Source organism: Bacillus rossius, chromosome 13 (genome assembly GCF_032445375.1).
Source record: "Bacillus rossius redtenbacheri isolate Brsri chromosome 13, Brsri_v3, whole genome shotgun sequence".
Taxonomy (NCBI): Eukaryota; Metazoa; Arthropoda; class Insecta; order Phasmatodea; family Bacillidae; genus Bacillus; species Bacillus rossius.
In genome coordinates, this window is record NC_086340.1 from 40,781,310 (window position 1) to 40,806,912 (window position 25,603).

At 39.1% G+C, this 25,603-nt stretch overlaps 2 protein-coding genes across 3 annotated transcripts in view; one reads left to right on the top strand and one right to left on the bottom strand.

Annotated features, from left to right (window-relative positions):
• The window catches only part of LOC134538470 (N-acetylneuraminate 9-O-acetyltransferase), a 47,021-nt gene extending 43,299 nt beyond the window's left edge, over positions 1-3,722 (top strand). For both annotated transcript variants that reach the window (XM_063379802.1, XM_063379803.1), the window contains exon 13: positions 2,835-3,722. In XM_063379802.1, the coding sequence (XP_063235872.1) occupies positions 2,835-3,179 (345 nt within the window). In that variant the 3' untranslated portion in view covers positions 3,180-3,722. The remainder of the gene's footprint in view (positions 1-2,834) is intronic.
• An 11,150-nt stretch (positions 3,723-14,872) lies between these two features.
• LOC134538471 (uncharacterized) lies at positions 14,873-25,602 on the bottom strand. The gene is made up of 2 exons (XM_063379804.1): positions 23,959-25,602; positions 14,873-17,388 (listed from the first exon to the last, which is right to left on the bottom strand). Exons 1-2 carry the CDS (start codon positions 24,089-24,091, stop codon positions 16,583-16,585), a joined length of 939 nt encoding a protein of 312 aa, XP_063235874.1. The 5' UTR covers positions 24,092-25,602; the 3' UTR covers positions 14,873-16,582.
• Between the last annotated feature and the right edge of the window lies 1 nt (position 25,603).

The following is a 25,603-nucleotide window of genomic DNA, read 5'->3' on the forward strand; positions in this document are numbered from 1 at the left end:
ATAAAATATGTATATTTTGCGATTTAAAATGTTCACTGCCGACTATAAAAGTTATATTTTTCACAATGTTTTTAGGCCTACTTTGGTTGTTACGTGACGTAAATAGCGGGATGGATTCGATTTTTGAGACGTAATTCGCGTGGAAGTATTGTATTGGATTAAATGGGAACTAAACAGGACCTGAAGAATATAGTGCAAATAACGGGAAAACGTAAATAACGGTAACGTAAATAAGGGGTTTCACTGTAAAGTTTAAAAAGTCTTTAAAAGAAAATTTACACATCAGACAACTTTGTATTTCCGTTAATTAAATAAGTAGTAATGTCCGAATAAATATTAGATTTCTACTTTAAAATACATAGTTTTATACGGAAAAAATACTTACACGAAGCGCTCAGAATCTAATAGCGGGACCAAAAACATTATGCAACATCTAAGCGAGAGGTTTTTTTATCAAAATTTTGACGCCCTAAAATATTGGTGTGACGATTAAGCGCGTGCGACGATTATGCGATAAAACAGGGTATTCCATTTGACCTAACCAGGAAATTTGCTATTCCTTTTATTTGGATCTTTGGTTGTGTGGCAAAGCTCCGCGTCTTATGTGAAGCCTTAAGTTTTTTTCAAAGGTTTAAAATATTTGGAAGCATTAGATTTGCTCATGAAAATATATATATTTTTTTGTGTTATATATGTGTTGCTTAAACAGTTGCTTGCTTAAAAAATCAAAAGAAGGCACTCCGTTTGCTTTAATGAAGAGTCAACATTATTGTTATGCATGGTTATATAGGAATAATCGATTAATCACCTAATCAGTTCAAACATTACAAACGTTAAACAATTTTTTTTTTTTTTCTTCAAACCTGTATTTTATGAAAAATGTACAATGCAGCTTCGCAGGGAACAATATTTGCAGTTCGTTTCGACTTGGCAAATAATTTAAACATTCAGTTTGATATACGCTTCGCGTCAAAAAACTAGCATTCACACAGGCCTACTGTGCATTTCTCGAATTCCTCACCAACTTATTGCAGTGAAAGGTGTTTGACTCAGCGCGTTCTGGGCCACGAACATGCGATGTTAGCCTTTTTGCCAGATTACCAAACGTCAGTATAGTTTTAATGGGAATACCTCGTGTGAAAACGTGTAATGTATTACGCTAGAAACCAAACACTGTATTGAATGGAAAACACCATTATAGATAAACTCGTGGTGAACTGAAAATGCAGACGCCACTGTAATACCACCTGGCGGGTCTGGGTGAACAGCTGGAATCAACCAGAAAACGTGCTGTTCCAGAAAGGCTCGTGGATTACAGAATGCCAGAGAAAAGACCTTGCACTGTGTTTAATAGTTTGTCACATATGTATTTCATTTTAACGTGCTCAGGAATGTATAAATTTTTTAAAGATTTTTCCCGAAAACAGCATTAGTCTGAATACTCTGTATATAAGGCAAAGATTTTGCAGTTCATAGCGATCTCTAAACCACTATCATTGTGATGTCCTTTCAAAATTTTTTTTGCTAGTTTGTGCATGCTGTATTTTTTTTATTAATAATTATCGTAAACCAGGAGTGGTAAATGTTATTATAAGATTATAAGTATAATACTTGATCAAACTTCAATAATTGGTATTTGAAGAATATAAAATAAGTTGGTACATTTATTGTTATGATTGCCATAGAACTGAAATATAGCCATGTAGTTTTGAGGTGATAAAGATAGTCCAAAGTCAACTTATTTTCAGACCAACCTAGTGCTGTTTCAGACACTCTTTTATTGGAGGTTGTGGCGGTGTTGTCAGAATCGTTATAAAATTTTGGTGAATTGCGTTAAGTTTAGTTTAAATTTTGTTTTGTTCCATGATGTGGTACTCAAATTTGTGGTGTTAACGTGGTATATAGACACGCAGTTCACTGCTATTCCTATTTTATTGCCCCTATAAATGATTTTAGCAGGCGGACTACAGTAAATATTAAAAGAATGTACCTATTATTCATACATAATGATTGAAAAAATTATTTGTAAGGTACTAAAATTGTTTATGAAGACAATTTTAACAATTGTATAAACATAAAGAGGGACAGGTGCCATGAACGGGGGTAGGTTCCACCAAACGTAGATCAGAAAGCATGTGTTTCCCACCCAACGTAGATCAGAGAGCATGTGTTTCCCACCCAACGTAGATCAGAGAGCATGTGTTTCCCACCCAACGTAGATCAGAGAGCACGTGTTTCCCATCCCACCCAACGTAGATCAGAGAGCACGTGTTTCCCACCCAACGTAGATCAGAGAGCACGTGTTTCCCATCCCACCCAACGTAGATCAGAGAGCACGTGTTTCCCACCCAACGTAGATCAGAGAGCACGTGTTCCCCACCCAACGTATATCAGAGAGCACGTGTTTCCCACCCAACGTAGATCAGAGAGCACGTGTTTCCCACCCAACGTAGATCAGAGAGCACGTGTTCCCCACCCAACGTAGATCAGAGAGCACGTGTTCCCCACCCAACGTAGATCAGAGGGCACGTGTTCCCCACCCAACGTAGATCAGAGAGCACGTGTTCCCCACCCAACGTAGATCAGAGAGCACGTGTTTCCCACCCAACGTAGATCAGAGAGCACGTGTTTCCCACCCAACGTAGATCAGAGAGCACGTGTTTCCCACCCAACGTAGATCAGAGAGCACGTGTTTCCCACCCAACGTAGATCAGAGAGCACGTGTTTCCCACCCAACGTAGATCAGAGAGCATGTGTTTCCCACCCAACGTAGATCAGAGAGCACGTGTTTCCCACCCAACGTAGATCAGAGAGCACGTGTTCCCCACCGGCAGGTGGTGAGCTACGTGGTCCTGCGCAACATCTCGGGAGTGCTGCGCACGCGCCACTCCAGCTTCTTCGCGTGGTTCGGCCGCATCTCGCTGGAGATGTTCATCTGCCAGAGCCACGTGTGGCTGGCGGCGGACACGCACGGCGTGCTGGTGCTGCTCCCGGGCTACCCCGTGCTCAACTCCCTCGTCGCGGCCTTCGTGTTCGTGTGCGTGGCGCACGAGGCCCACCGCATCACGCACACGCTGGTGCCCTACGCCGTGCCGCCCGACTGGAGGCTCGTGCTCCGCAACGTGCTGCTGTTCCTGGCCGTGCTCGTGCCCATCGGCATCCACGACGGCATGTTCTAGTCCGCGCCGACGCCTGCACGGACGTGACAGCTTTCCTTTTTATGTCAAGGAACCTAAAATAAAGTGCTGTGAATTGAAGTGCTTCTTCAAATCAACAATCAATTTTATTTTCATACTTGTTATTTTTGTGGAGTGCATTTTGACATTCCTTCAGCTGGACGTAAAATGGAGATGGGACAAGACTCGAAAACTTGAGTAGCTAAAGTTCGACTTGACTTGAAAGTCAAGTTCATTCTACTCGACAGGACGAGACATGACAATCTTTTTCTTATAACTGGATACATATTTGACATTTTCGATGAGCACAAAATTGCGTACCATTATTTTGCAAACACTTTACGGCATAGTCTCACATTTACATTATCATAGTTTTCTTAAAGTATGGTTAATTTTACATAATTACACTGCCCAAAAAATGTAAAAAGTTTATTCCGCTATTTAAGTTTTAGAACACTAGAAATGACGATATTTTGGAATGACCTACTCTACATCATAGATGTGTAACATAGCAAACAAACTACGACAAATAAATATTGCTTGGAATTTGCTTTTTTTTAATACTACTACGACAATCGATAGTATCGCTGTTCGGTATGAGTACGAAAGTGTTGTATTGTGTATCTTCATATCTTTGACTTAAGTCGTAAAAATGGTGGATGGCTTTTTTTTGTCTACAACAAAAGTTAATATTTCATATCTTTGACTATCTAGTAAAAATGGTTCCTGGCTTGATTGATCATTCCAAGTTCTAACATGTCGTAAAGGTTTCCTGTAAAAATAACATAGCATTCTCGGTACCTTTGTAGATGTTTACCATGACGTCGACCGGGGCTATGCCCTCCCTAAGCCCCTCCCCTTCCCATCTTATTCCGGTTTCACACCTCCCGCCCTCAGGAACCAGTGTGTGTGTGTGTGTTTGTGTGTGTGTGTTTTTTTGTCTGCCCTGCAAGAGGCACATTATAGAGCCTGTGCCACGCAGCCCTAACATAATTACTATTTAAATAATTAATTGTCATTCTTTATCTTTTATTTTACTGTTCCCTACTGTGTTAATGGGCTAGACATAAGGACTGAGCAGCGCCATGCGCGGCAGGTTTCAGAACTATCCGAAGCGGGTAGACTATTTTTTGAACTTAAGTAAAAATTATTGACGTTTTTATGTAATTTTAATTCAGGGAAAATATGTTTAAATTTGTGTTAAGAGCTGTAAGGGCTCTGCTTTCCTACTTGGTTCCTCCACGTCATTGTCCGTTGCCTAACTGTAAATCGGAAGCTTCCTGAGGTCATGACACCTAGACGACCGCGATTCCATCTCGATCGCCACCCGGAGCAGGACGCAGCGACGTGTGATTCCTTCCCGTCCTCCGGCGTGTGGGGACACCTAGAGCCCACTCTCGTTACTTCTCGTGAGTTGAGGAGTGTGCCTGCCACTGAGAGCACACTTGGGCTACGTCCGACCCTGAGAGGGGATACCCGGGTCCATGTGCCCTTAAACCACGTGGTGGCGTCCATATTTAGTTGATTCTCACACACCGCTTGACTCTTTCAACCTCAGTGCAAAAGCAACCAGTTATTTCTTTCACACAATATTCATGCCACAAGTATACTGTTGAAATTTTCAATACTTCCATTAAAATTCTTGAAATAAATTGTAAATACACGTCTCTACAGATATTAGGTAGAAATATTTTATTTATGGATTGACTTTGAATGATATATGTAATTTGAAGAGAGGAAAAAATGGTCATGAATGAAAAATAATGAGTACCATGTCAACCGAAGATGTTTTATTTACAGCAGTGAAGTGCCATTAAAAGTTTGGCCACAAACTTATTTTTTCCTTCCAGTCGCGTATACGCAGACATTTTTCCCATAACATGATTCTCTATTTCCTCATCAATTTTTTATCATTCCTGGGGTTTTTCATCCGCCGTAGATAATTGCAACCACAAACCTTCGGTAATCTTGCAACGTCTTTTTTCACAAATACAGTAGAACCTCTCATATCCGACCATGACGGGACCGGGCCATGGTCGGAACGGCCAAAAGGTCGGATGTCCGTAGGAGCAAAAAAATGCCTTTTCCAGCTATACAGTATGTACAGTAATACAACTTTGTTTGTAAAAATTTTGGTGTATACATTTCAAACATTTACTGTTGTTAAATTATAAATGAGAATGTGCCGTTAATTTGTAAATTCGACACAATATATTTTAAATTTTTATTATGATTTTAAATTTTTGTGTGGAAATTTTATTTGCTCTACTATAGTGTAATTTTAATATGTTAGTCCGGTGTACTCCTCTGAGTTAAACTTTGTCTCAGTGCCCTGAAGCCCCTTTCCCATCGGCGTATCGGATATTCTGCTGGCCTAATCACTGACTGGCAGACCGCTTACCATTTCCCCCGCCTTCAGTCACGCCTCAAGCCTGTAATATCATTTCCCTTCGTGACCCTAACTGCATGGCAAGGCTGTAGCTTGCAGGCGACCAGTTCGCAGAGACGAGCTGAGATTCGCCTTTTTCATCACGTCGTAGTGTTATATTCGCCCCTCTGTAGCCACGACGGGGCGTAGTTTCCCATCAGCGTTGCATTTTACCCCCACCTCCCCCCCTTCTCAGTTCCAAGTAAGACCAATGACCGGTCGTAACCCCCTGGGGACCGGTGACCGTTCTCTAGGTCTGCCGCGCAAAAACGAAGGCGCCAGAACTGACAGCAAACACTACCTAGCGACTAAGTCGCGAACTTCTCCGCTTGCCTACCCTCTAAGGCACCAGAGAGCAGCACCGCTCTCCCTTGAGTTATATGGACGCCAGGCGCGAGTCGATTCTTTTTAACTCAGCCTCCTCCGATAGAGTTCTCTACGGTCGCCCAGTGTGGCCAACTTCAAGACTCCTGCTAGAGTTTTTTTTTCCGCCCGTATTCGGGCAAGTTCGGTATTTTTCGGCGGCCCAGACACCCCCCCCTTTCCACCTGTTAGCGCCGGCGGCTCTTTTAATTACGAAACGCGGACTGCTGCGACACACAGATCAACTCGCGTCGCGGCTGCAGACAGACCTCCCTCGAGTATCGGCGAATCGGGTAGATTTCATCCGACCGTTAACGAATATGTAGTCGCCTTGTATAAGGGATGCTATCCCTCAAGTCCATTTTAGTAGATTAGTCTGTCTGCATAGTTTAGTTATTTGCCTTAGAAATTTTTCTCTTTGAAATTTATTATTATGAAGAAATCATCCGCGTCCTGCCGCGCAATTCGCGAGCTCCCGAGCCTGGCTGACTCCACGACTGCAGCGTGCTGGGCAACTCCCCTGTTTTGGTGAGTGATGATTCGCGAACCCTCCTTTTTCCCTTTAAATTTTTTTTCCGGGCATTTTCTGCCCCATAGACTGCCTGTATACCAGTTCTAATCAGTTTTGATTTGGACTGTTGCAGACAGGGTTCGATGACGGGGAGAGATTGATTGGTCTCATCTCGTGACCACCCCCCCCTTTTCTGTTCCGTGGGTCACATTCGAAGAAACGCTTCTACTACCCGACGTGATTGCTTGAAGACCCCGGGTGGTAATGTAATTTCAACATTTCCCCTTTACCTAGCGACGAACTATCTCAACCGGATGACCAACCCACCAGCGACCAGTGTTTTTCTCAAGAAAATGTAAAACGAATAGAACTAATTATCAATGTAATCATCGGATCCATCCACTCATAATGCAAATGTTTATATTTCAAACTAAGAATGTAAATTAGTTTAAGTAAGCGCTGGCCAGCCCCAATTTCGTGTTCCTTTTGTTAATCTTGGAAAATTGTTAAATCTTTTGTAGGTATGTTAAAATAATTGAAACATGATATTCATCAGGGCAAATAAAACAGGGAAACTATAGATCAAGTTAATCGTGTAGTTTTTATTTTATTGATTATAACGATCCCCCAACTTCCCCTTTGCTTGTTACAGGAAGTTCCTAAATTGTGTTTGTTCCCACCTCGTGTCGCCTCTGGTAAATCATTTCATTTAACGTATTTTTTTTTCCAGCTTGTTTCCAAGGCTCTTTTAATTAATTCCAAATAATTCTATTTTGAGGCACGAGGGGTGTTACAAGAAGATGAATACAATGTAAGCATACCTTATTTAAAGAATTTTGTAATGGATTTTTGTTTCAGTTATGTCAATCTTTATTTTGCGGAAGTGTCCCTCCACTAACAGTATTGACGTTAAAAAACATAGAACAGTACAAGATTATAATTTAAGCACATTTTACATCAACAATCACGGCTGAACTGACAGTTTGCGACTCGAAAGCATGTAGATGTGTCACATTTTCAAGTCTGAACTGGCTCGCCAACCACGGAGGAGTCGGTTGTGGGAAGGTCGGATATGAGGGGTTCTACTGTATATGTACTTTCAAACGCAATAGGTATGTGTGTTGTCATTTAACAAACAGCAGGTTAACCAACATTTGAGTTTGATGGAACTCTAGCTATGCAGCATTGCCTTGTAGTGTTGTCAAGTTTTGAATAAGCTGTGCACTATTAACACATTAAAATGTGCAAATTAAAAAAAAATCTGTATCTGTATGGATAATTGGATGAATATGATAATATGAACACACAATTTTGAAAATGATACATCTGACTTAGTTTTTTATAACGAATAGCCATTGAAGAAACAAACAAGCTTGTCTCGAAAAATTCCTAGACCTATCAAAAAAATCCCCGACTTTTCCAGGTTTTCCCTGACTTGTCTAAATTCCCTGATTTTTCCCGGTTTTCCCGTTCTGTGGCCACCCCAAATAATTCATATTAAAATCAAACAAAAAAAAATTGGGGAAAAGACCTAAACTGCAAAAATATACATTTTATCAGGTAACTCTTGACTATTCATTCTGTAAACAATTGGGGTGGCTAGAGGTTAGGGCAACTGTTGCATTTAATTCAAATTTAATAACTTAAATAATAATTTAACTTGAATTTGATTCAAGTTCCAAAGTGGGATGCGGGTTAGGGGTTGTCCATGTACAATTTATTCTATTAGATATCGTTGGGTTTGGCCGATGTAGATAGCTGCAGTGCTTGAGGCGTCGTATTTCGTCGGCGCGCTCCGTTGAAGTTTTCTGGGCTTCTTTCTTTTTGACTCAATAGAGCCTACATCTCCCTTCATTGTAAAGTCTAGTTGGCCGGGTAGAAATGGGTGTCACTCGTTGCTTCTTCGAGTTCTTCACTTTTGGTTGGGCATTATTCCTTGCTGCTTGCAGAAAAAAAAATATTATGCACAAAATATAAAAGTGTATTTTTTTTTTTTTACAAAACGTGGTTTACACTCTAAAGTAAAGAATAAAAGTTGTTTGGAGCAAATCCACCAAGTACTTCTATTGTTAGCTTGCTTGCGACTTAACACTAGTTGCGTGTACTACCCATTTTAGCGTTCGTTGCCACGTGGTTACGTCATTGCAGGGGACGTGGGGGGAGCGTTGGCAAGAGTGTTTCTTGTTGCCGTCAGAGAGGGCTTTAATTTGGTTAGTGTTGTTATTAGACTAGAGTGTATAGTTTGGCATTATTGTGCGTTTCAGAGTATCCTATTTTCATGTTGCCAAGATTCTGTCATGACGCCCGCCAATACATCACACAATATGTTCATCAAACTCATGTCAAAAAATTTACTTGGCATGTTATTTTAAAAGATGGGTCATCCAAACAAGATTTAAAAATGATACAATACTAACCACTTCTTTAATACGTATATATGTGTGTGTGTCTGTGTATCTTACTCGTTGATTGACGATATAAACTTTAATATAATGCTAATTGTACATTAACTAACATAAACAAACATACAATATTCTCTAAAATTTATGCAATTACTTGTGCTCGGCTTGATTTTTAAGGACTTGATTCAACTATAAATCTTGAAGTTGAAATGTGGACTCGACTCGGCTCGACTCGAAAGTATTGTTATTAAACTCAGCTCGACTGGACCCAAAAATTTGCAGACTCGTCTATCTCTAGTCAAGACTGTTTTTATGTAAATTAATGTTTCTTGTTGCACACAACTGTCAGATGTTTCCTCTTTGATTTTGTATCTAGAGACGTATACTTCCTTTTTTTTGCCAAAGATGAATTTTCAAGTAGGTTGTTTAAATGCTTGTATCATAAACACTTGTAGCAACAGCAGAAGTTGTAGTATTACTGCAATGTTTATTTCTCTCTTGCCTCTTTGTGAGATAACACTAAACTTAAGACATAATTAATAGATTGTTGTTTTAGTTTCAGTCATGCACATACATAATTTATACCTCTTTAATTCTAATATAATAAGATTTTCGGATTACTAAGAACAACGCACAGCATTTATAGTAATGGTGTAAAATACTACAGTGGAGCACCCCTCAACCGTAATTCCCACAAACGGAACTCCCGATATCCGGAACTAATTTTTCAAAAAAATAAAACATTACAAAACATCTCCAAAATATTTCCGCACTGGAACGAGGCGTTTTTGCTTTTGCCTGACTGTACATGTCTTGTAGGCGCGCACGCGCACATCTGTCAGAGAGCTAATTATAGCCAGTCTTTCCCGCGCATTGCGTAAATACACCGCTGGTTTTCGCATCGGACGTGAATTACTATAAAGATGTTTATCCTATAAGTAGTTTTATTGATTCACTATGTCAAGTAAACGGAAAATTCCGGCCGGCCTGAGAGTATGCACACCGACTCCCACTACACATGCTGACACATGTGATAGCGAGTAACATTTACTTCCAATGTGTGAAGCTTTCAGTTTGTAGACAATAATTTAGTGTACAAATATGTATTATGTACATATTTATATGTTAATATATGGTTAAACAGTCTACATTTACCTGTATTTCTCTATCTCTGTGTTTTTAAACAAGATGCTTGAAGTGTTATTCTTGTGTATGTGAAATGTAAACTGTGCGTGGCAGTGACTATACACTCTCCGGAAGTGTGAATCACTAGCACGTCAACACAGAAGTAACACAACACTGCAGCTGTAGTCCTACTACCTCCCCCGAACCCTCTTCATCATCCTCTTCGCTCACGCACGCACCCACTCACAGAGATAAGAAACACCCGCTTGCCAGCTTGCTAGAATGAAGGTACATAATTCAACCAGCCCGGAGTTTTATGACCCGGCACGTTTTGAAAACAGTACGTATGTAGATCTATATATTTTTTATTGTATGGTTTTATAACTGTGGAAAATATTTACAGTACAACTTTGGCTATACATATAAGTTGATATGTGCTGCATGTAATGACTTTTTTCTTTGCCTCCCTACCGCAACTCCCTTTACCCGGAATTTTCCCATAACCGGAATAGACCTCCCCCCGTCACTTTCAACCACAGTGGCTACTGCCTCACCCTCCTTGCCCTCCATGTGACAGATGGGGCTGCTGATAAAACAGCTGCCTCAGGCTATCATCTTTCTCGTGTTTCTTTTGACGTGATAACGTCTTATAAATCGATGAACGCCGGCTGCACACACGAAAAAGCATAACTCATTGTCACGTTTCGCTTGAGCCGAGCATGCAAGAACCGGCCAACCACCGTGCGAGAAAATCTTCTATAATATCAAACAGGTTAAGGCGGGCTTTTTTACTAATTGTTCGTGATTATATTTAAACAAATTATTTCAATTAAATTTGCAAAAACTGTTAATAATATTTGAAAATTAAAAAGTATGCAATTTTTTGATCAATGTTTTCTTATGACGTTATCACGTAAAATTATTGTCCGTAAACCGAATTTGCAGACAATCCCCTTTTTTTCCTTCTGATTTTTGATGTGTAACATCTTAGCTCTTGGTATACTGCATTTGATGGGAGTAATTTCGTGAATGCGACGGAAATGTGTAACAGGAAGTAGGGAGAAGCGCGGCGCGGCCTACAGTTGTGCTGCAGCGTGTCGGCGAGCGCAAACATTTCCACGGTGCTTGGAAAGAGAGAAGGAAAGAGAGAAATAGAAGACACGGCTGTTTACCGTTTGTTCTGGTAACATTAGTCTCGAAGAGTGCGATGCATTGCCCTGTGGCTTTTATAACATGTTATAAATATGTTGCGAAATAATATATAAATTCAATAATTTTTTAAGTGTTGTGTTAATACATTATTTGTGATACAAATTAATTCCTGTAAATTATTTATATAAAGAGGGTATTAATAAATAAGTTCTCTAATTGATATGTCATTTTAAAATTTGAGTTTCATTCCTTATAATGTCATATTAATTAATCCTATTAAAATGGTTACATAATAAAATAATTAATTAATTATAAAACAAATAATTTCCTTGATAACAATTATTATTTCCTGAATCAATAAGATTTTGTTATTTTTTTTAGTTTACAGGACTGAGTAAATCAAGAGCAAAATTCCTTGTAACTCTACCCAAAGTAACTTGGATTTTTCTCGTTACCAAGGATAAGTGGTACATATCACTGTCGAGTACTGAAAGGCACTCATTTTTTAAAATTAGCAATACAGCTTTTTGAATAGGTGATACATGATTTAACAAATTGGAGGTACTCTGTCGATAGAAAACTCTAAAATATGTTGAACACTGAATGAATATACAATACTGTTAGATGCTGCTGCTTTGGTTTTCTTTTTTTCTTTCTTCTACGAACTACAGCATGTGACTATTTTTATTCTTCAGACTTCCTGCCATTTTTGCTTTTAGCAAGCGTGAACATAACAGACGTGTTGTCAAGTCACTCAGGTCAACTTTAAGCGCGCAATTCATATCTGCACAGATACCTACCTGAAAATGTAGATCAAAACGGAGCAATAATTTTTATCATCATTTCTATTTTGATGGATATTAAAACCAATATTTTATATTTCCAAAAGAGTGAAAACCATAAAAACACACATTTACATTTTCCACACCAAATTTTCATAAAACATAATAGGTCAATATTCTTGACTCTCACACGCCTGGTTACAACCACCCTGCCAAAGTAATGACCCTTTTTTGAAGAACTGAAATTTGAAATAATTAGATGTTGGTTCATTTAGGGGGCTGCGAACTGTGATTCCCTTTGAATGCGCTGTACTGTCCGAAAGTGCGTGTTATTGATCCAAGACGGCCGTTCGGTCCGCTACGTCCTCACGTTGCCGACTGGGCAGTGTGTCTGAGAGACAAGGGACTGCTGTTGTTGCTTGTGGAGTTCTCGACGTGCATACACATCCAAGACAGACATTTCTCCAACAGCTGTCTGGAAGTAGTGGCACCTGCAGTATGGATCACCCACCATTCAGTTTAGCAGCCTGCGCCTTTCCTCAAAGCCTCTCACATTTTTGTACAAGTTCTGTGGGTCTACTTCCATGAGTGTTACAGTGTGATTTTTTTCCTTCGATTATGAGAAAAAAGACTCATAAATCATGACTCGACAAGATTAACAGCTCACCCCAAAATAGATCTGTACCACAACTGGACTCGTGGGATACTGGTGTTGTTTCTTTAAAACCTTTTCAAAGATAATTCTTAGATGATTTAGGTAAGTGAACAGTCCCCAACTGTCTGAATTTAAGGTGTGCCTATTAACTGAAGTAAGATAGTTAAAAGTCACAATCGTGCCCAGCTAAGATGATTGTTCATTTCACAAACATAAAACTCTTAAAAAAATCTTTATGCGCTACTGTGTCGCCGCACGTCTTTCTTTCTCTCTCTACACAATATTCACTGTCTTAAAACTATTAAAATTATTAGTATAAAAAGAACATTTAAATACAATAAAATGAATAACCAAGCCAGCAAAATGAAAGCCAATAAAATTATAGTAAAGAGGCTTTTCTGAATAAAATACTTAAACATTAAACTAATTAAAAGAATATTACAAATAATAAAATACAAGTATGAAAAACTAGGTCAATATGACCTTGAAGCCATATAATCAGCTGAAGCCTTGTGAATGACAAAATATAATATTTATTATTTTAATAAGCTTGGGAGGGCAGAATCTTGCAAAGTAACAATATTTCAGTAAACTAAATGCAAGTCAGCAAATGTATGTTGGAAATTTAGTTTTCCTGACAACCACCACCATTACTGTTTATTTTAAAACTTATTTGTGACCAATCCTACAGTTTACTAAACAAGCAATTTCAGTTTTTAATTGTTTTTATATTTAATAAATTCTTTTTATAAAAAAGATAGCATATTATTGAACAAATATGTCAAAAAAATGTTTCATAATATGTAATTATTTACCAAAACAGTGTCATTTTGACCAATTAATGATGTGCTTGTATAATATAATAATTGTTAAAACGTATGTCAATGACAACTACTTGGAACAATAAAAATAACAATTACTAATAATATTTGCAAGATCAAAGTGAAATTTTTTTCCCCAATCTATTTAGTACCATTATTATGGCGCAAAATTACATGCTGAATAAATAACATTCGTTGAATTTAGTATATTATAAATATTACATTATTGTGATTTGATTGAAGTTTTGAATAAAAATACTGATTATTTCATGATTTCAGTTTCATTTAGTGTTACTTTATGGGGTATTTACTTGCATTTCAATGTTATTGCGTTATTTCGGCTTTACCACATTTCACCATGTCTTGTCCCTAGCAGTAGTTTACCACAGATGTTGATAGCTCTGTACTTATTTTTAAGACAATAAAGGAAAAAAGGGGGGGGGGGGGGGGGGGGGAATTCTGACATCCCAACTTGGCGCTAGGGTATAGATTCATCAGGTTGATTCTTGTTCTTTGTTTTTTTTTGTTGTATTGTTTTTTTAGTCATTATGTTTATTTTCTATTTGTATATTTTTGTACTTTGTGTTCAATATATTTGTTTGTACTTGCTCTGTGTTGTTTTGGTCATTCTCACCCTGCGTGTGTTGGCCAATTGCGGATGTGCCTACCTGTTGTGGGTTCTCCTAGGGTAGTGCTTGTATCTGCAGTAGTGAAGTGTCCGTTCTGCTTTTTTTCCCCGGTACTCGGTTCGGTTCCGGTTCTTAAAAATCTTTTCCCGGTTCGCAGTTTCAGGTTAACCTCCACACAATTTCAAGTAGCACCTAAGATATAGTATACCGTAATAAATGGTGTATTTGTTTAACATGACTCATCAGCAACCTGCTGTACCATGATTTAGACCACAAACAAGTCACCCAGTCCCTAGGCAGTGTAGTTGCGTCTCGTGCCACTAGATGCTGGTGCAGCAATATATTGTGATACAAAATAACAGTTTTTTTTTGTTGCTGGATCAGTATTTAATACAGGCACACCAATAAAAAAATAATTAGTAAAAACATACTGGAGTAGCAAGTAATGTATGTATGTATGTATTATAATGGGTAAGGGATGGTACACTCAAGTTAACAGAGTTATATTTAAATAGTATATTGATACATGATAACTATGTTGGTTGTATTATAAATATAAGCAGAGACCCATAAATTTCTTGAGTAGAAATTAAAATTTTTGGGTGACAGACATCAAATCTTGGGTGAAATAAGAGGAATTCTTGAGTAAAAAATAAATTTCTTTAGTTCAAGGACACACATAATAAACTAAGTGACATTTTAATTTATATAAATATAACATTAAAAATTATATAAAAAATAGTTCCACTTAGGTACAAAAAAAAATATTTTCATGGAAGCTATTTTTTATACTTATTTAATAAAAATGAATAGATAGTTATATCCATGAACTAATGAAAGGACCCTTTGCCTCACAAAACCTAACTCTCCAGAATAATGGAATTATTACTGTCATTGGGTTGTTTGGCTTGAAAATCTGTGGCTGGGAAAAATGTAGGAGGAAGTGCTGAAGGCTGCCGTGACCAGGCGTCAGAAGGGCATATGAAGGATAAAACCTCCTATTGGAGGAGGTGGGAGGATGGAAAAACTCGGTCAGCCAGCGATGGAGGAATGAGAGAGACAGTGTAAAGTACCGGTCTTGTGACCTTGAAGGCTTTTAGAGGTAGGGCAAGTGGACAGAAAAAAGGACTACTTAATTTTCCAATTTTTTTTATCTATCACTTAATTCCTCTTAAAGTTATAAAATCTTCAAGACCACACAGTGTCATTTTGTAGAGCCCCAGCCTCAGTGTCCTTTGTTGCTTGTCACCTCTTTCAGCAACCAACTCCATTAAGGCCTCTTTACACACACCAGTGCCGTGACAGTGACGTGACAGTGCCGTGACCGGCCCGTGAATCCACCGGCCGTGATGTCACAGTGCTGTTTAGTCACAATGGTCAGTGTTTCACCCGGCACGGCGCGTAGCAGTAAATTGAGAGAGCGAGATGGCTACATACTCGGAGGATGACCTCTTGGCTATTGCTGTGATTTTGGATGAAGAAGAGGAAGAGCAAGTGAAAAAACGGAAGTGGGTCCATCAGGCGTGGCAAAATAGAGGAAGAGAAGGGGAATTTGCTACTTTGTACAGTAAATTGACAGACGATGGAGCAAAGTTTTATGAATATTTTAGAATGTCAGAAAATACCTTCAACTTACTGTTGAAGAAATTGGAAGATTATCTGCAAAAGCGGGACACTCACTGGAGGAAAGCCATCACAGCAAGAGAATGGCTCGCCGTATGCCTGAGGTAAGCTGGTGTATATGACTAACACACATGAATAACAGTAAGTTTAGTAGAATTAAATATCTAAAATCAGTATTTGTCCACCATCATTAATTGCAACTATACCCATATTATATGTGATTAAATATAACATGTGTAATATATATGATATGTTATGTACACGGTGGTCATGAACTATAGCCCACAGGTACAAACGCAGAGGTGATTCCTTATGACAAATGTAGGGAGTAATGACCCTTTAAATATGGTGGTAGAAGTACGTATTTAATGAAAATACCCGTAAATGAATTTGGTAAAACGGCAGTACTCTAACATTGCTGTTCAAATCACAGCAAATGTTGGTTGATATGCAGCATTACCTGTACTTTCCTGACACACTCGCTGCATCCAAAGCTTTGCGTGCTTTTTTTTGCATAAATTATGCATCTTACACAGTTGCAGTAAGAGAACCATTGTTGTGAACTTCACATTATTACTCAATAAAACATCGTCAAATCTTCCATTATCCCGATGACACATAAGTTACATCCTATTAGAGGGTGGTTACCCCTGTTAATTTTGGAATGGTTGAATGTATCAACCTACTTAAATTTTTATAAATAATCTTCTTACTAAGTTTGTACCTGTAGTTAAGGACCATCCTCTGTATTAGGAATCTATCACTACATTATAAATGAAAACCTAATATGTATGTTAGTATAAGTATGTGCAATATTCTTCGAAAACAAATACATGAAAACAATTTACATTTAAATATTTTAAATTTCGCGACTGTGAGAAGAAAAGATGAAAATGTCACAAACTGTGCTTATTTTCATTCTGAATAACTCTGGTAATACTCTTGCAATGAAAAGTTGACTGGAGTGGCTGGCTGGGCTTCATCAGTAGATGGTGTTGATGTTTGATATGCACTCGCTAAAGAAGAGTGATGAGAGCTTCCTGCAGGGGAAGGTTGTTCCGGAAACGTAGGGTTGGATCCGTGGGATGAGCCAGACGACTGCGGAACTTGCTGCTGGTCTAGAAGTAGTTTGAACTCATACTTTTGAACGGCAGCAAAAATATCTGATTTAGCATAATGCCAATAATGAGGCGGCAATTTCTTCAAAGCTGGAGCTATTCCACAAAGAAAAGCATCAACGGGATGTTGTAGTGGCGGTGAAGAGCAGTTCCCACTTTCATTCTTTTTTATGAGATATTCCATCACTGTAGCAGCGGCAGTTTTTGGGGTTGCAGTATTTGGTAATGACTGTTTTGTTTTCTTCCGTGGTATTACACTTTGAATTGAACCTGTTGGTTTTGGATTGGTCCAAGTGTGACTTTGTGACTGTACAGTTACAGACGTATTGGCTTCCATTGTTTGGTCTTCAGCACCTTCGTCGTGGTGACAAGATATAGACTCATCTACGTCAACCTCGCCTCTGAGGTCCTCGTTACTTGCTGCTGCATAAATATTACTCCTTGTCTCCCTCTCCTGGAAATAGTGCTTCAAAAAGCTCAATTGCTCAGAATACTTGTAAAGCTTCACATTTTTGGAGTTTTGACCACTCACAGTTTTATTTTTCTTCAACGACTTTCTGAAGTTATCCCTGATGTTTCCCCATCTAGTTTTACATAACGGGCCTGAAACACACAGCAAATAAATTAAGTTAGATAACATTTCTGTGTTATTAATTTACCTAACAAATAATAAGTTTAGTCGTACTATGTTTCTAATAGCGATATGTTTATATGCAGAACGTCATTCCAAAATCGGCGCAAATTGTTGCGTTACAAGAAATGTTAAAACGCTATGTTAAAACGGTTCAAAAAATGTCGGAAAAGTTTAAAACCTTTTAAAAACCTTTGTGGTGAACTATTTTCATTAATCTGGGAACAATTTGTGGTCTGTTGAAATATTTGTTTTAATTTCAGAAATTTGTGCTTAAATTATTAAATTCTTTGCAATTATTTTAAAGGATTTAAAATATAGTTTATACTGTTTCAGGAAGTGTGGGGGTTAAGCTATTACGAACATATTAGAACATTTTTAAGAATGTTCAGATTTTGATATATAGCGGGCAATGTAGTAACATATTAATACATTTGTTTACATGGAGGAATATCTTGTGACAACTTGAAAAATTATTACATATTGTGGTTTGTATTGGAAAAATGTTTTATTTAGCTCATTTTTTGTGGACTGTGGTAAACTTTACAATTTTTATTTTAAAAACTTTTAAAAGGTTTTAACTATTCTACATTTTTTAAATTACTTTTATATTATTTAGTGAATTTTTTGACTTTTTGACATTTGAACTCAATGTACACAAACGTATGCATGATGTTAATGGTTTCCCATGAAGTGGATACATACGTTTTATTTTTGTTTCAGGTATTTGGCTACTGGTGATGCGCTAAACACGATTTAGTTTTTTTACGTTTGCAATGATAATGACGTTGAAACCTTAATCAGCACATTTATATTTCCATTTCTCCATAACACAACTCTCCACATCCTTGAACAATCAACAAAAACGGCAATACAACCACAAAACAAAACACTCTCTATATCCGACCCTGTTCCGACAAAACAACACTTCCTCCTCCGTACCAACCCATAAACATAAAAACATCACAGTCCTCCCCACCAATCTAAAAACAACCTCCTTACACAAAGTACAAATGACAGCACCTTTACTAAAGTCATAGATCACACAAAGTCCTTATATTTACTGTTTTCCTTTATTATAGAACGCTGTGAACGCCGCAGGACTGAAGTCTTGGAAAACTCTCTTTCAGGCCGGTGGACGGGGAAGCTGTTGTCTGTAAACTGTTGGGGGTTAGGCAAAGCAGTAATAGGGCTTCCTTCATTTCCCTGCTCAGGGTTAGGCAGAGCAGCAATTGCATTATCCTCATTTGTACTAGGGAAACCTCGGAATGGCTCTTCTTCATCGTCTTCTGCATTCGTTTGGATACTCTTCCTTCCACTGAGAATTAATTTGCAATTTTCTGCCCCTCTGTTTCCCCCAGCATCCGTTACGCATGGCATCGTCACTAGTTCTTTATCTTCTTCCCTTGGTAGGTCTTTCTTCTGCCCCTGGTACCTTCCCCGTAGCTGGTCCACATGGCGCATTGAAACTCTACCATTTTCTAACCTAATTTTATAGCACATTTTCCCCTCTTGGTTTAAAATCACTGCAGATTTCCACACATCACTGGTATGTTTTCTTTCCCACACCCACTCAGCAGGCTGGAACACTCGAAACTTCTCCACTGGAATTTGCTTGTAAACTTGTCGACCTGGGTACATGTTATCAAAAACTGTCCTCAATCTTCTGTTGAACATCAATTCTGCTGGTGATTTCCCAGTGGCTTGATTTGGAGTGTTCCTACGCATTAACAAATACCTGGGCAATTCTACATCAATGTTTCGCCCTTCCATCCGCCGTAACGCATCTTTAGCCGTTTGAACGTTTCGTTCTGCCATCCCATTGCTGGATGGGTGATATGGTGGTGTTAGGACATGCTCAATACCATTTCTCTGCAGAAATTGTTGAAACTCTTGTGATGTAAAATTTGTGCCGTTGTCTGACACAACACTCTCAGGTAATCCATGGGTAGCAAACAGGTTTCTCAAAACTCGAATAACAACTGCAGAATTCGTGGACCGGGTGGGAATAATCTCCAACCATTTTGAAAACGCATCCACCACTATCAAATAGTTCTGCCCTTGAAACGGTCCCAAATAATCAATGTGTAAACGTTGCCACCGACCTGCTGGCCTTGACCAGAACGAGTTTCTTGCACATGGTCTACTATGTCGCGACTGCTGACACAAAACGCAGGCACCCACCAAAATCTCAATGTCAGAGTCCAATCCTGGCCACCAAAAATAACACCTCGCCAGTTCCTTCATTGCCACCACTCCTGGATGATGCAGATGTAGTTCATGAAGAATTGGCCTTCTTAACACCTCCGGGATGACCACCCGGTTTGACCATAAAATGCAACCTCTTGACAATGAATATTCATTAAACCGAGACTTGAATTTTTCCAGCTGTGAGTTGGCAGTACAATCGCCGAAATCAATCTTCCCATTTTCAATCCAAGCCTTAACCTTCCTCAACTGAACATCCTGGACCGTTGCCTTTGCAATGTCTGCAGCTTCATACATTGCATCTTCACCTTCCAAAAAAAAAATATCTGCAGGGTTGGGCGGATCTGTAACAGTATCTGGCAAAGGTAGTCTACTCAGGGCATCTGCATTTCCTAGCTGTGGCCCTGGTCTGTACTTCAGAACAAAGGTGTATGCTGACAGAAACAATCTCCACCGCAACATGCGAGGTGATACAATTCCTGGCATTGGTTTGGTTTGGTCGAACACCCCTAACAATGGCTTATGGTCAGAGTATATTGTAAACTCTCGTCCAAGTAAAAAGTTTTGAAATTTTTGGACTCCATAAACCATAGCTAACGCTTCCTTGTCAAACTGGCCATAGTTTCGTTCAGCTGGTGACAGAGTCCTTGATGCAAAAGCAATTGGTCGTTCACGACCATCCCGCTCTGTTACTGCCAGAATTGCACCCAATCCATACGGACTGGCATCACACATCAAGATTAAAGGTTTGTCTTCACTATAATGTGCCAACACTGCATTAGACTGTAGTAACTGTTTACATGCAACAAAAGCTTCCTGTTCTATTTTTCCAAACTTCCACGTTACATCTTTCTTTAGCAATTGGTGTAAAGGTTCAGCAATATGAGCCTTTCCCTGCAGAAAAGACTCATAAAAGTTTAAAAGTCCTAAGAATGCTCTCAATTCAGTCTTGTCCCTGGGGACCGGTGCTTCGTGGATGGCACGTACCTTCTCAGAGTCTGGCTGAATGCCATACTTATTCACTGTGAAACCTACAAACTTTACTTCGGGTACCGAAATCTTGCATTTGTCCTTATTCAAACTCATTCCTACTTTTGACATTTTACAAAATACTTCATGCAGTCGATTATCATGTTCCTTCTTGGATGCCCCTGAAATAACAATATCATCCAAAAATATTGCAACTCCTGAAATGCCCGCCAGCAGCTGTTCCATAAAATTCTGAAATATTCCTGGGGCCGCAGAAAAACCTTGAGGCAGTCGTTTTACTTTCATCAACCCGCGTGATGTGCTAAGGGTTAATATTTCTGATGAGGTATCATCTATTGGTAATTGGAAATATGCTTGCTTTACATCCAGGTGAGAGAAAACTTGTCCACCCGAAAGATTTACCAGCAGCTCCTTTACTATGGGCAACGGGTATGCATTTGGCTTAACACACCTATTTACTGTGTTGCTGTAATCTGCACATATTCTAATAGTACCGTCTTTTTTTAATACCGGCACAACCGGCGTTGCCCTATTTGAAAAATTTGTAGGCTCCAAAACCCCCTCCTTTACCAAATTCTCCAAGGTCTCATTTACTTTGTTACGTAATGGTATCACCACAGATCTAGCTTTCTGGAACATTGGTTCTGCATCCTCCTTTAATACTATATGTACTGGTGGTACCTTCAGGGGTTTTAACCCATCTTCATTAAACAAGGGTTTATATGATTGAATAATCGAGTCATCTACATCCATAACATGTATTCCTTGCAAAGATATTCCTAGATCTCCGAACCAGTTCCTACCCAACAAACTTCGTCCTGCAGAATCAGCCACTACCAACTCCTTTACAAAAACCTTCTCCTTAAATTTAATTGGCACAGATATCTTGCCAAAAACAGGCACTTTTTTTCCACCCCACACTGCTAGCGTTAAGTCACTAGGTACTAGTTGAGGTCGGTCCCTTACCTCAGGCCAAATTTTTTTAAACACATTGCGATTTATAATAGTTAAAGCGGCTCCTGAATCAACTTCAAATTCATGACTGCGTCCATTTATTTGTATGTTAACCTTGTAAGGTTTGATGGCATGTTCACATGACTTTACATTATACAGCCCTGCATAGTGATCCTCTTCCTTACACAGTTCTCTAGTTTCAGTTGACTTACTACCCATGCTGCAAACATCTACTTGGCTTACCTTATTTCCCGAATTACTTCTACATACTTGCTTTAAATGACCTACTTTCTGACAGTGCGAGCAAATTGTAGACTTATGGCGGCACACCGGTGCCTTGTGACCCAGGGCACCACATCGGAAACATGTCACCACCACTTCACTTCTACTGTTCAAATTATCTTCCTTCTTTCCAACCACATACTGGCAGTCTTGCACTGCGCCTACCGTTTTCCTAGTACCTATAACTTGTTTTACCTCGCTATCTGCAGCTAGAATTGTCTCAATGTTTTTGTTAGCCGCCTCAAAAGATAATGCCTGTTTTACAGCCTTATCAAACGTTAAATCCGTCTCCGATAACAACTGATGCTGAAGTTTCTCATATTTCACTCCACAAACTACCCTTATCAAAAGCTGTTTTTGTAAATCTTGGAAATTACACCCCCTTGACAACCTTTTTAACTCCGCCACGAAATCTGATATGGACTCTGTATGATGTTGTTTTCTATTTGCGAACACAAAACATGCGGCAATTTCATTCTTCTTTGGGTCAAAATGCCCGTCCAATGCAGTAAGCAGTTCATCGTAACTACAGTCGATCAATTCCCTTGGCGTAACAATAGATGCAAGTAGCGCAAGAGCCGGTTCTCCAATGAGTGTTAAAAACGTGGCTCGTAGTTGTTTTTCTTCCTTGATTTTGTTAGCTTCGACGAAAAATGAAAATCGTGTTTTGTAATGTGGCCACGTGTCTGGCTCACTAATTTTCAATTCAGGAATCTTGCCTAACGCCATGACACTCTAACCACTGTAAACACTTTTCCTTTAACTAATATCCCATCCTCGTCGCCACTTTTACGTTTGCAATGATAATGACGTTGAAACCTTAATCAGCACATTTATATTTCCATTTCTCCATAACACAACTCTCCACATCCTTGAACAATCAACAAAAACGGCAATACAACCACAAAACAAAACACTCTCTATATCCGACCCTGTTCCGACAAAACAACACTTCCTCCTCCGTACCAACCCATAAACATAAAAACATCACAAGTTTAGCTATCGCATGGGTCATAGTACAGTCCACAAGATCGTACGAGAAACATGCAAAATAATTACAGAAACTTTAATGGACGAATTGATGCCTACGCCCACAGAGGACATGTGGAAGAACATCGCTAAGGACTTTAGTGACATTTGGAATTTTCCAAACTGCATAGGAGCGTTGGATGGGAAGCACGTCACTATTCAGGCTCCTCCAAACACTGGATCACTTTTCTTTAATTACAAAAAGACATTCTCTATAGTTTTGTTGGCACTTGTAGACGCTTACTGTAACTTCATTGCTGTCGATGTAGGGGCATATGGCAAGAATAGTGATGGGGGAATATTTGCAACATCAAATTTAGGTAAAGCACTTCAGCAAGGGTCTTTGAATGTACCAGCAGATTCTACCATACCAAACACTGATACTCACGTCCCATACGTTTTTGTAGCTGATGAGGCTTTTCCTCTCAAAACCTATCTGATGCGACCTTATCCAGGAGATGAGTTGAATGACAGTAAGCGTAGCTTCAACAGTCGTTTGAGTCGCGCCAGGAGGACATCAGAAAACGCGTTTGGAATATTGTCTCAAAAGATTAGAATTTATAATAGGCGGATTCAAGCCGTACCAAAGTACGTAGATGACATAATTCTGGCCACTTGCTTACTGCATAACTTCATTAAGAAATACGATAGAAATACATATAATTACGTTACTCAGGAAGTGGATTTGCGCAGGGGGGGAGGAGGTCACACACTACGTAATTTACATTTGCAAGGAGGCAATGCTACGACAGGTGTATTTCGTATCAGAGAACTGTTCACAAACTATTTCTCTTCTGAGCCAGGGTCTCTGCCTTGGCAAAGAAATACCTAGATAGCCTATACTCTAAACTTATAGTCACAACTAAAGTACACTGTGCAAAACATATGATCATATATGTCACTACTTACAATTTTGATACTATGCTTACTTATACCAATTGTGTACCATTTGATTACATATTATTAATGTATTCATTTTCCATATTTTCAGTATGTACAGTGACGAAAATATTCCTAAGTGCAGTTGCATTGCCAATACTATGAAATATTACTATATATATGTACATGTATTTACTTACCAGTTGTATTCATTTCCGCTCCTATTTTTGTCCACAGGGTATTCTTGAATTCTGTGTCCATGTATTTAGGATTTGACAGATCATACAAAACGGTATTGCCACAAACTAATTCAATGAGTTGTTCGTCATTCATGTTTAAAACACTACAAGCTACAAGACACTCACAAATCTGCCAGTGGCGCGGTCGTGAAACGAGAAAATATCGGTGGCGAGAAATACGACGACCACGGTGCGGCGTCGGCGAGAGCACTGTCTGCACTGCCACGGTCACGCCACGGTTGGGTTTGAACAACACCCTTAGAATTCCTGGAAGAAATTTTTTCACCTCGCTGGTGCACTCACGGGCCTGTCACGGCACTGTCACGGCACTGGTGTGTGTAAAGAGACCTTTAGCCTCCTTCAAGCAAAATTTATCAATATGTACAGGTTGCTTTGCTTTCCATCACTGTACACAGATTCACTCAAAAATTTTTTCGTGTATTTCACACCCATACTCCTTACTGACCAGTGAATTTTGTCTGCCAGATTAACTTGTGTGTGGTGACAGAACCTCCTCGTAATGTTCTACAAATCACGGGCAACAGCCGGGTTACCATGAAGTCTTCTTGCTTTTCATAGCTGGCAACTTCTGCTGAGACGCCAAGATACAACCATACATTGTTTTAAATACATCCAGTCAATTTTGTTCTTACAAAATACTGTTCTACAGAAATAACCTGGTACAAGAATCAGGAGAGTATTTAAAATGTAAATAAGTCAAATCTAATTACTGTTATTGAACCAAGTTATCCTATAGGTACCTTTTAATACTTTAATGTTGAATTAAAATCTGAAAGTAGAACTTTTCATGTAGTATTTATTTTTATTGCTGGCTCCTAGAGTTTGTGGAAGTCTGTAGTACATTGCATTGCCAAAAACAATCTTAGCCCTAATGGCACAAGCATTATGTTTTCACTCAGTTTTTCCAATTCAATTTACAGTCTAGTGTTTTCTTTATCATCACGCAGCAATCATCTTAGTAACGCATTAACAATCTATATTTACAGGTACAGTTAGTCAGGTTTATTACCACCAGCCAAAGGAATTAGCATGAAACTGCAAGATGCATGAGACGTCCAGCAACGATCATACAAATTGGTGCAAATGCCAACTAAATTTCCACTTGCAACCACGTACAAGTAAAAGGATTGTTAATCTCTCCAATCCGTATGTCATCAGGAATAATGAGGCCAGTCATATCTAGGTTATGAATACTTACTGCTCCAGTAGGGTATCCAAAGCCCAGTACACACTGTAAAAGATTGTGCTTACTATTTTTGGCAGAAAGTATAAATGAAATGATAATCGACATGCGGCAGGGTCTGCATGGATGGAACGGGGCTGACACTCAAGGAGCCGGCTGCCCTGCCCGAGGGACAGACCTGTTCCGGCCAGCCTGAAGAATGCGTGAGGTAAGGTAAGATGGGATGGAGCAGTTATGGAATTAATTAGTGGAGGAAATGGAGCACCCCAAGAAAACCCACAGGCTGCGGCAACGTCGGCCAAATACAAGGGCTTAGACACATTCAATTAGTTCTAGCATAGGCTTAACTTATGCCTCGCAGGGTGATTCAATCTGCTTGGACATTGGTTGTAAACATCAACA